Raw genomic sequence first — 12,181 nt, 5'->3', positions numbered from 1 at the left:
CTAATACAGACCTGCACTCATCAGGTGATGAGCGTACTGCTAAATTAGGTTGACAGATTTTGTATGGAGACACTTCAGGTAAAGCTTGTTGCCAAGAGACCCTACAGTAAAAGCAAATTAGCAAGGAAAAAAAAAAAACTACAACAAAGGGTAAACATGTGCACTGAAAGATGTTTGCAAGACAAAGTATTTCATATTTACCAAAGGAAAAAAATGTTAAGTAACACACAAACATCATGTAACTGTCAACTAACCAGGTCAACAGAGCCAACAAGCCCCCTCCCCACCCACTCATGTTTACAGCTATTTCCAAAGAACTATTCATCCACCTATGATTCCCCCATTTGGCCAACAGGGGTGCAGAGCACAGAGTGAAAGCACTGTGCAGGGGAAGTCTGACAACATTGTTTCACACTTACTGGAGTAATTAACTTGAAGGCAATTAAAACAAGGTGGAGAGCTGTGGAGGTGGCACTGACGCCTATGAGAGCTCCAACCATGCCAGAATAGAGATTCTTCTATTGTTATCCCGTGTCAAATCAAATCATAGCAAACAATGGGGGAAAAACAGAATACCTAAAAGCTAGTCATATTTTTTTAATTTATATGTAATAATACAACACTGATCCCTGCAAAAAAAGAGATTGTTTTGATATTTTGATTTTGATGCTTTTGCAAATCAAAAACAGTTAAACTCTGGTGGGGGAAAAAAAAACTGAAAAAAGAAAGATCTTTACTTCAAGCAAGTCAGTTTAAAAAATTAGAAATGAATGCTCCAAGAATGCTAATAGTGGGATAAATCCTTAAAATGTTTGAGAAGTTTATTTCTAATAAGAGTATAATGCACAGCTCAAAAGTTACACAATGTAAAAGAAGCATAAAGTTTATTTTTATTTTACATTTCATAAAAACACAAGTTGCATTGAAATTTCTCCAATCCTCTCAATCATCAACTGAAAAATCTCCATTTGCATTATAGTAATCAAACCCTTCTTATAACTGGTGACCAGCTTTTTGTTTATTACTACCAGAATTAAGACCACTTATGTGAACTCTCAACTCTGAGGCCTTCCTTGAAATCACCCTAATCTTTAGCTTCCGCCCCAGAGTCTCGAAAAGATTCAACTCTCTGGGCCTCTTTAAAGCATCTACATTACTTCCAGTCAAAAGTAACACATTTGACTGGAAGTGAAGTTAAAAAGATAACTTCAACCCCAAATCTGTTGAAGGTCTGAATGATTAGGGGATAAATCATAGTTGTGCAAAATAACCAATCGCAGAGAGGTCAAAACTGCCCAGTTTTCTAGTGATCAAGCAGACACATGTACCAAAACTAAAATGCATACTTTCTGCCCAGTAAACCTAACAACAAACATCAACAAGTATCCCTCAGTAGACAAGGGTTCTTACAGATAGAAAATATATTTTAATACTAGAGCAACATGACATGTAGTAACAAAGCCAAATTTCTGTTAAAACGTCCAAAAAGATCAACAAAAGATACTCTATCATTCCCAAACAGAAAAATGCATGTCTATTAAGAATCAATTTATATGTTTACAACATACATATACAAATGTAATTTTTGGCTAAACAGAAGAGAAAAAATTACCAAAGGCTATCAGGGCAACAGTGTATTTTCCATCTCCAAGAATATGTGAAAAAACTCACGAGGACATTTCTAAACGATACAAGCCTCAAGCTTCTCTACCCTCCAGTTTCACTTTTACTGCCATGTTAGTACATTTAGCACATTAGCCATTTTCTTCAGTTCAGTCTACAATTATGTTTTCCTTACCTATAATTGAAATGGATAAAAATGTTAACTAAATGTTTAAATTTATACTATACTTGAAACATCCACACGGTTTTACAATTTGCTTTGAATGACAGAAGTGATGTTTGAATTTACATAGCATTCCTTAATTGCACAGTGAAGCTCTTTGTCTGTGAACTCCAGCTTGTTTATAAGTTCACAACTTTAATGCATCTAATCTGCGGAAAACATCCTTACTAAAGTTTGTCCAAGCATGTTTTTCAAACTCATGGTCAGGCTGGAGACGTTCTTTCCTGCAAAGCTTTTGCAGAGGTGAGTGCTAATGCTGCGGTGGCTAGCCACTGAAAAAAAGACTAAGGAAATGTGCCCAACATATTCTTAATTGGGCATGTGTTGCTTGTTTTATTAAAACGTAGACAGGCCAAGTAATGATTCCCCAACAAGCCAGTAACAACCAGCATCAAGGTTTAGCAAAAATTTTAATGCGAAGACAGAGAAATTACAGGAATGATCAGAGTTTTTTTCCCCAACTAAAAGGTAGCAGCTACCTGCTGCTGCAAACAAATTGTTGTTCAACTGGAAAGACGGTAACTACATTTCTGTAGCAACACTAAAATCGGGGTTCCTAACTATTTTATTTCAAAATGTACTTGTGTTTCAGTCGCTGTTTAGTCTTTTGTCTTTGTTTTTCTTATGGTCAAGTTAATCTTACTACATTTACTACAAGGTTTTATTTGACCGAGCCTTTCTGATGTAGTTTCAAAATCCTCTGCTTTTTCACATACCTGAAATGGGTTTCAGTTGTTGGGGTGGTGGAGGGGAATTTAATCACAGTTAAAAAAAGGTTTTGTCTAAAAAAAGGTTTTGCCTTGTTGTTGTTCAGAAAAGATTGACAAAAACCTTTTTTTTTTCAAATCATTTCGTTATCAAAACCAACTTTGCTACACTTTTCCCTTGCTTACAGGAAGCACAAATTTGACTGTTTGGAAATATTTCCAGTCATGAAAAAACCCACAAGCCCCACCCTTTACTTTTACTAAGACTTCAGGCTCTATATAAACAAATAGTGTCACTAATTAACCAGATGATATCAGCTTGTTATACTGGTTTTACTCTATAGAGAGGAAATGCAAACAAAAGCACAATGTTAGTAAGTATAGAAGTAGAGAAAACTAATCCTAAATTTAGCAATTGTTTGTTTTCTGTTTAGTTATGACTTTATATAAAAGTAAAATGAGTCAAAATGTGAATGGTATGGATGAGATTATTCTAACTCTAATCTTGAAAATAAAATAAGTTATATACTTGTGTTAAATTTGCATTTTAGACAATTTTTTTTTACCTTTATGTCTTTGCCCCAACAATAACGAGAAAATGAACAAAACAGGAACTTAATTTCTTGTTTATTCAGTAGAAAGAAATTAAGACTGACCTTATTTTATATCACTTTAAGAATAAATCAAACAACTTCAGTAGAAATTATATTCTCTACATCTTATATTAAATTGAGAAAATAATGCACAGACATGTCCAATAATCCTAAGGACATGAAAGAGTTTATGTTTAAGGATGTTTAAAGCTGTGAAAACTAAATATAATAAATTGTGGAGGAAAATTTGGATAATTGCAGCAAAGTTGTATTACTTTTAATTGTCTTTTTTTTTTAATTAACATAAATAAAAAAGTCAGAGGATTGGTTTGTTTACAAGTCGTCTGAATCTCCCTAGACTACGGCTTAGCTTGTTTGATTGTACTCGCATGGAAAGACAAATACTGACTGAAAACCAGAGCCCAGAAAAATATTTATTTTTCTCAACTACAAAGCTTTCTCATGGCTGCAGGCTCAGAAGACATCTAATTTTGCTGAAGAAGGAAGCCACTCGCCTTTCAGATTTCCTTTTTTTTTTTTTTTTTTTTTTTGCCCCTCTATTTTTGTACAAGACCTTCGCAATGTGAACAGAAACATACGAAGAAAACGCAGCCGGGAAAACGGCGAGAATGTAAAAGGTTAAAGGCAAAGTTGTTAAAAAAGAAACACCAGATGTGTAAATTCAGTTGTTTTTTAGTGATCGACAGGAAGCGAGCCTGTCATGTCCCTCGTATTTGTGTTGTTTGTGCGAGGGAGGGGGGTTGGAGACGTTGCCAGCAGCTGCAGAGGTGACTGAGGGGACGCCTGCCTGAAGGCTTGCGGGGCTTAGCCAACTCCCACCACTCACCGTCACACTCTGCCTCCCCTACTCCTCAAACATCCCACAGTTCTTACCACTCCTCTCCTCTACTCCTTCCCTCTTGCCTCCACTCCACACAAGACACCCCGCCCTTCCATACTCCACACGCACAGGCCACTGAGGAAGGGAGAAGGACGCCTAATGCAATTAGCACCCCTCTGAGCACTTTTGTGTTGATGAATAGAGGTGGTCTGGTGGGCCACTAGGCTGCTCGCTACCGTTCCCGCGCTGCTGGGTCTCTGAATATACAAGCTGCCTGGGCTGACGTCAGAGATGGACATTGTTTTGTGATGGTCATCATTTCTGCAACAAATGAGTTTCCTGGCCTCGGGGAACAGAGCCGGCGTTAGCAAGAAAACATTGGAGCAGAGCTTCAAATAAGCATTTGAATAGAAGTGAACATAATCACCCCTTTTATTTAAGTGCATTTAATAAATGTGGGATTAAATATAGTTTGGGGATGCAATAGAAAAACAAACAAAAAAAATCACTTGGGTCAGACTCTGCACGTGTTAGCACTTTGACTCCGGAGTTATTAAAGAGTACCTGCAGGATCTCCTGATGTTAAAGGTGACAGCTTTAAGTATCACATTATAATGGGTGTCAATGACCAAGGGCCACACTTTAGGACATGAGGAGGAGGGAGGAATTAACTCCTCACTGCTGAGTAATTGCCTGCTGTAACAGAAACAAACAGAATCCTGCCTTCCCCGGTCTGATCCCCCTATTCAACAAGCTCTCCTTCTCCACTCTGCCCACTCGCTGCATGCTGGGCCAGTTTAAGAGGCTGTGAGCTGGGGGTGAGGCACATTGTCTCAGACTTGAGCCATTTCCTGCAGATCAGTGGGGGTAAGAACCCAGTGCTGTGTTGGGGGAGGAGTGTTTTACACTTCAGGGTGGGGGGAGTTGTTTCAAGTCCATAAGCCCCCTTCTTTGCCTTTGTTCCTCAGCGGCCAACTTCTCACTCTGGGGAACTGGAGAGTGTGACTCGATTTCACACACCAGGCTGGCACGGTGACAGAGGAACGAAAGCAACACGACTTACTAATAACCTTCAGGATGATGGGAACGGCGGCTCAGGGCTTTGAGGGTGCCTGCATGTGTTCTCAGAAAGTTTCAGCTTCAAACTGCGCAGGCTACGCAAGTTTGGTGGAAGAGTTTTTAAATACCTCAATAAACGCAAGCGCCTCCCTGAAACTGCTTTGTGAAAATATGCAAGAACTGCATTTTTTGGGGGAAAAAAAAAAACTCTAAAAAATCTCATCAGCTCTAAAGAAGCACAAATCGATCTGGCACACATGGTAATAAACCAGCTTTGTTTTATCGCCACTGATCGGTGATCAACAGGTCAAATAATGCAGATCTTTTTCCTATTCATTAAATGCATGGAAACAAGGATCTGAGAGTATTTTGCGTCTATAAATGCACCAGCCAACAGAAAGTTCTTTAATGCCCTTTTAAAAAGTTTTCTAAAATGAGAAACATTCTTTAATGCATAAGTGAAGATACTTGCTTAATGTCTTTGTTTTATGATTTATACAGAATGGATACAAATAATAAAAATCCTCCAACACCTGTCTGTTTATCTTATGTTGAAGGGCAAAACAACAAAGAGGCATTTTTCTTCTTTTCCCATTGAATAAGACTAAACTAGTCATTCATGTCAATTTCTATGTGCCACATAGAAAAAAAACAGATTTTAAATTACTTAAATATAACAAGAAACCTGCATTTTTCTCTATAATATTTGGCTAACGTTTAAAGAATCACTGTGTCATATGTGGCTCTGAAGGTCAAATCTCATAAAACAGGAAATTGTTGCAATTCTCTTGAAAAGTTGGGGACATTCGAGTGTTCTTCCAGCTAAATTGAAAGCTGTGACTGGATGGGCACCGGAAATGTGTTTAACATGTGTTTTTTTCTGATTGAAGTGGTAAGTGTGATATCAAAACCTGCATGAGTTAAAGTGAAACCGTGTGACAAACAACCACAAAGCCCAAGATGAAAAATTACAGGTATGATGTTGGTGAGTTGACCTTTCAAACACATGCTTCTCATCTTTCAGGTGTTAATCGTGCAGGAGAGATTTTTATTAGTCACATTTTGCATTTAGATCAACTGTGAAACATCTGGAAATTTCTTCTGAGTGTTTTGATTTGCAAACAAAAGCAGAAACATTTATGAAGAGGAGTGCTAAGGTAGCACTGATGAAGATATGGGGTGGATACAGAAGTGCAGAAGCTTACCTGGCCCAGAGAAATGAGTGCTGGCTAGTGTCATTGTCCTGTTCTTCCCATTGGCTACTGGCGGCGCAAACATCTGCAAGACAAAAGCAGAGATAACGTAACCAACAAAGCAAGGCACACTTCACACTCTTATAACATCTCTCACATATAGGCTTAGGTTTTCCTGCTTATCTTCTTTACAGTCTTTGGTGCTACGTACCAAAGATTGATTGATTTAGCAGCACTTATACGTTGTTTACACCTTCCACCACGACAGTGAAACACACTAGCAAACAAATTTATCTGAAGAACAAACAAAGCCTTGCCCAACTTGTGCACACATCAGACACGGCCGCCTAACATCAGACATCTAAAGCCAGTGCTATGACTAATATGTGCATTAACTAACGGTGATGTCACTGAGCCTCTGTGGGCTCCACCACGAGGCCGTGCTGCGGTCTGGATTTTTCACCAGACACCGCACTGTCTGCTGCACGAACCTAACATTTTCAGAACTGGGGCACTAGAAGTAAATGTGCCAGTGCGGCCTATGATCTTGGTGAAGTGATCTACTCACTCGGACGGGTTTGCTTCGAACAAATCTGACCACATTTACAGAGACCCTGCTTTTTTCCCATGCCTGACTCTCTGACCAGCCGCTTGGTAAACAAAAAGAAAAGTGCACACTGTTCCAACAATTCTTCATCCGTTTGTCATTGTCAGGCCAAAGTAACCTGTAGACGGAAAAGGGTTACTGATCAACCTAAACTTCTGTAATTCATACGAGGCATGAGTCGGTTGTTGGGATCAACTTATACCAAGAATAGGATTGATTTGTTTAACAACATGGAAGAAAGCTGCCATCAAATTGTCCTTAAGTACATTCATTTATTTATCAAATTGTTTTATTTCATCAGAATCATTATTATTGTCCCGATTCTTCTTAATGAAAATGACTTTTATTCGCCTATTGTGCATGTGTAACACCTAAAAAAAAAAATTAAAAATGGGAACAGCAGTTCACAAACCTACAGCGACATCAAACTTTTAAACAACACATATTTTCATGTTCATCGTTATGTTTATGCTTTGTTTTTGTTCATTTGCATCTGTTCCCTTTAAGTCGCAAGAAAAAAAATGCTTTCAAAAACACTAAAATGGTGTGATATACTATTTCTAATATTTAAAGTTCTACAAATAGGATGTTAAAGTTTTCCCTGACTCTGCTGCACCTACTTCACCTGTTGCTGTGCACTGCCAGTCAGCGAGTTAAAAGACTGGACCTACACTTGTCCAATGCTTACAAGAAAAACAAATTCAAAAGCACAAGCATTGCATGGAAACTAAAGGGGCATCAACCATTTAAAGGTAATATAATTTAAAACTACTTTTGGCAAATTACAACATGTCCATAAACTCCCGGCTGCATCTGAGCAGATAGCCTGACTAGACGAGGCAATGAGGCTAATATTGTTTTACCAGGCTAATATTAGCTTGGTTAACTTCTAGCAACAATGCATTACTCCATTCAATATGGGCTTTTAAACTAGCCAATTTAATGGATGTTTAAACATTGCTTTTTTTATGCTATGAATCAAATTTTAAATATTGGACATTGAAAAAAATTATCAATAAGCTAGATCATTTTAAGAATAGTAGAAACTTACTTTTCTGTTTTAAATTAAAATAAATTAGATAATGTTGTTAATTTCTGTTTTACAATTTTGTGCAGCATTTCTACTCAAACTTATTACATGGTGAGAATTCAACAGAGGCCCATGTGGGACTGAAACCTAAATATATAATCAAAAGCTGTGTTACAATATCTGTTGTGTTAGATTTGTTGTGCTAGACAAAACAACAAGTGAGAAAGGATCTTTACTGAGTATCAGTTCATTCAAATGTGTCCTATTTCTCCAACATGACCTCTGCTACCAAGTATGCATTAACCATTAGGAAATACTTGATGAGCCACACACACACAGAAAAAAAAAAAAAATCATGTCGGCTTTTCAGTTTGTTTGGGTGAAAAGACTAAACACATCTCTGCTGGAGCTATGAGATGTTTATGTCAGCGTTAAGCTGCAAAAGGTTTCACAACAAAATGAAACAAAAAAGGAAGAAAAAAAAAAACAACTGAGCAGAATGTCTCCATCCGCTTTGTAGATAATGTCAGGAGAATAGCTCTGAGAGCAACAACAGTAAAAATCTCTCCTTAAAATATGACAAAAACAGACACAGAAGCTCTCTGTTCAGCCCAGTTTACAACACTGTATTTTCCCCAAAGATCCTGTTAACAAAATAAAAGTGAGTCAAATAATAGGCAGGCGTTTCTTGCCGTTATTCCCGATTCCTTGTTTATTTTTTTTCATCTAACACACTAATTGCACTAGGAACTTCTTTCTTCGTACCTTTACATGACTGAACGGCCTAAATTTAAAGCTTGATTCACTAAATCCAACCCTGAGGTTTAGCAATATTTCCACTGTAACATCACAACAAAATGAGTAGGTTTTGGATTCCAAAGATATAAACAAGGTAATGCCTAATTAAACTATGTCAATTAGGCATTACCACTACTGTAAAAATGTGTTTATATCGCTTATATGTTTTAAAGTGTTTTTAATGAGATAAAGTGCCTCAGTGGGTGGGTGTTGTATTTTTAGCTGCACTGAGTGATAACAGTACCCCTACCCCACCTGTTGCTGTGCACTGCCAGTCAGCTGCCTACAAGGAGGCTACTGCAATTTTTAACTGCAGAAAACAAATGTTTTTTTTTTTTTTGAGGGGAATATACCCAGTTGCCACTCCCTGGAAGGTCAGTCTGGAAACTAAATGAGTATCCTCAATCAGTCTTCATAAACATTTTGTAAAACTACAGGCTGGCCATCAAAAGACTATATATATATATATATATATTAGTAGTGAAAAGGACAAACGATAAACTGAAATTAGTGTTTGCAAACACATAAGCTGTTAATGTGGCTGCGATTCGTAATGTTACTGAGGGCCTCAATACACACTGAATGCAAATATCCCGTTCTGCAGCGTAAATGTGTTGCATAACGTTAAGCAGCTGATTTAATCATTTTATTTTTGTTTGTGAGATTCTGACTGGAGGGAGTGATGGATTTATATGGAAAATAATTGTGATTAATTTTTATATAACTTGTTGACATTACAGTGAATATTGTATATCACCAATCTCTATTTCAACATATTTTTAATTTAAAAATCCATACGTTATATATTTTTCAGACATTTGAGCACCAACAGAGTTCCTAGTATGCCGTTTTATACTTTATGTTTATGAATCATGAAACAACATAATATGGTTCAATCCGGCAGGGAAATGGTTTATTAATGGGGGATTTTTTTGTCCGTAAGTAAAACATTACTGTAACTTCTGTAAAACCTTTAGATTTGTCCCTGGCATGCTAAATTACTCTACAACAAATAGATTCTTTAAAGCACTTTTTTTTTTACACATTAAAACGTCAAAGTCAAACGTCAAAGCTACACAGTTTTAGTTCTTTGTTGTTTAGCTAATTAAACCAAGTTTTAAAATCCCACATTTTCAATTAAAACTCTGGTTTCAGAAGGCCTAGATGGTAAAACAGCAGCAAAAAGGTTGTTTTCAGAGTTTGGTCGATTGTTTATCTGCGGGTTCGCTTGCCCAGTGACTGCAAACCAATAAATAAGTTCACACAAATTTATAGTGAGATGTGGCAATTCAAAAGACAAAGAATCTAAGTTACAGTTAACCCTTTAAGAAGCACTTTATAAATCCAGAATTAAGAGTTTTTGGGGGTACAAAAATAATGAGTAAATTCACAATAGTTTTCCATACTTATTCAGACCAGAACATGCATATGGACCCTGTAGGTATGTTTTTATTAGGTTTATCATAATCTTAAAATAACATTTAGCCTTTCCCTTTCTTCTAACACCCCACAACTTCTGTTATTCTCACCATCTTTCACTGCGCTTCATAATTCAGACCTGTATTGCACTGTCTTCTTCCTCCCAGAACCACCCAGACCGCTCTTCCCCCTCTCTTACCGCGCTGAAATCCAGGAGGTCGCTGAGTTCCTTGTCAGTTTCCACTGCAGCCATTCTTTGCTGCTGTTCGCTCATACCCTTCAGTCTCTAACAAACCCTACGAGAGAAATTTGCAAATACAGGATTTTAGTTGCACTTGCGAGCACAACGAGAAGTTACATGTTCAAGAAAAGAATGATGATGGTAATGAATGACTGAGACTACTCTACTGCTGTCGGTTACATCACAACTTTCAAGATTTGTTTTCCCCTCTCTGAGACACCAGAGCAGGGGATGCAGCGGCGGCAACATGTTTTCATTTAAAGCCACTTTCTCATTGCCAATAAAGCTGTTGTTCACCTTTAAGCTGCATGAAACACAATTTCAGGTCATATGCAAGGGTTGTATATTCAAGAGGTTGGAAACAAGGCTGTAACTTGACCAAAAACACACTGCTCAGATTACAACCTTGATGAATTATGGACAGATTAGGGAGGAAAAATAAGACAACACGAGGCTACTCAATACGATACAGCACAGACGGGGTCTACTTTACACATTTTCCTCCAGAAACTGACTGAACTGATGAGCGCTGTGCGCCGAGTTAAATCACTACCGAGTAATGACTTAAGAAGAGAGAAAAAAAAAGTCTTTCATTTTACGCAACCCTGGCAAATAAAAGAACCATATGTCGATCACTGCTACATGAAAGAGAATGTAACACACTTACAATTACAGACATAATTGGGACTATTGTTAGCCCAAGGAAATGGGGGTGAAAGGCAGAGCTAATGACTGTATGCAAACACGTCATTACCAAATTACCATATGTCAACTCAAAAAGAAGCTTGTCAAAAGAAACAGTGAGCATGAATACAGGATTTACCCCGTGTTTTGCATTCCAGTGCAAGCCCGAAGGCTTTCTCTCCGAAGCCGAGCGGCAGCGGTGGCGGCTCCGGGGAGGAACTGGAAGAATAGAGGCACTTGGACACCAACAGGTGGTGTGCTTTTACAGCCTCTTTTGTAATTCAGAAATAGCATAGGCCGACGTGACACAAACGCAAAAAAAAAGAAGCTAAAAAGCACATGTCTTGATGAAGGTGGAGTGAACATGAATAGCGAAGGGATAAACTGACGCAAAGAAAAGAATCTGCTTGTGCTAACTGACTTTGGAGCGGAGCAAAGCGGTGATAAATTATCACAATAAAGCAAATCGCTTCATGGGAGAAACATATTACAGTCCAAGTCAAAACAAACTAATTTAACATCACAAAACATGACTGCAATAGCTTATGGTACTATAAAGGAGACCTCTGACAAACTTTTCAACCACAATCTACCAACGAGTAAAGCACATGGAGTGGAGCGTAGAGGTGGGGGGGGCTTTATGTAGCAAAATGGCATCTTAAGCTACTGCTGGATCAATATTTGAAGCGAGCAGATTAGGGGTAGCGGAGGGGGCCTTTGTCACCCCACACAAAGAAAAGACGGGTCATTCTCCACAAAAGAGCCTGCACCTCTAGTTAAGATGCACAACAGTTGTAACAAATGCTACACATCTTAATCCTAATGGCTGCTTTGCATTCAGAAAAACACCCGTAGATCTAAAAGCTGAATCTTCAGAGCAACCAACAGGAGATAAGTGGCATCAGAAACAGCAATGTGCCTTGTTGCTATGCATGTATGTAACATCTAGGGAAGGAGCTGGAGTGAAGATATACCAAGATTTCCAAACATCGCTGTAAATAAGTCTCAATTTTTTTCCATAACATCATTCCTACAGATTTAAGTTCGTCTAGAGAAAGCGACAGAATGACCAACACTCTCTCGGGTTTACAGAGTAACACGGCGCTGCCCCCAACCAACGCATTTGATTCTGCACACTGCCAGCCAGCTTCCTTAAACACTTC

The 12,181-nt window shown here is 38.1% G+C and overlaps 1 protein-coding gene across 5 annotated transcripts in view; it reads right to left on the bottom strand.

The window, feature by feature from the left end:
- tcf3b (transcription factor 3b) overlaps positions 1–10,413 on the bottom strand; it is a 30,593-nt gene extending 20,180 nt beyond the window's left edge. For 3 of the 5 annotated variants that reach the window (XM_008407137.3, XM_017304468.2, XM_017304466.2), the window contains exons 1-2: positions 10,293–10,412; positions 6,252–6,324 (exon numbers count right to left, since the gene is read on the bottom strand). In XM_008407137.3, coding sequence (XP_008405359.1) covers positions 6,252–6,324; positions 10,293–10,367 — 148 coding nt within the window. In that variant the 5' untranslated portion in view covers positions 10,368–10,412. Of the gene's footprint in view, positions 1–6,251; positions 6,325–10,292 lie in introns of all 5 variants that reach the window. The other 2 variants (XM_017304467.2, XM_008407138.3) reach the window with 1 other exon arrangement.
- Between the last annotated feature and the right edge of the window lie 1,768 nt (positions 10,414–12,181).

The sequence above is a fragment of the Poecilia reticulata genome, chromosome 4 (assembly GCF_904066995.2).
Source record: "Poecilia reticulata chromosome 4, P_reticulata-male-v2, whole genome shotgun sequence".
In the NCBI taxonomy this organism is placed as follows: domain Eukaryota; kingdom Metazoa; phylum Chordata; class Actinopteri; order Cyprinodontiformes; family Poeciliidae; genus Poecilia; species Poecilia reticulata.
This window is presented reverse-complemented; position numbering and strand designations above follow the sequence as displayed.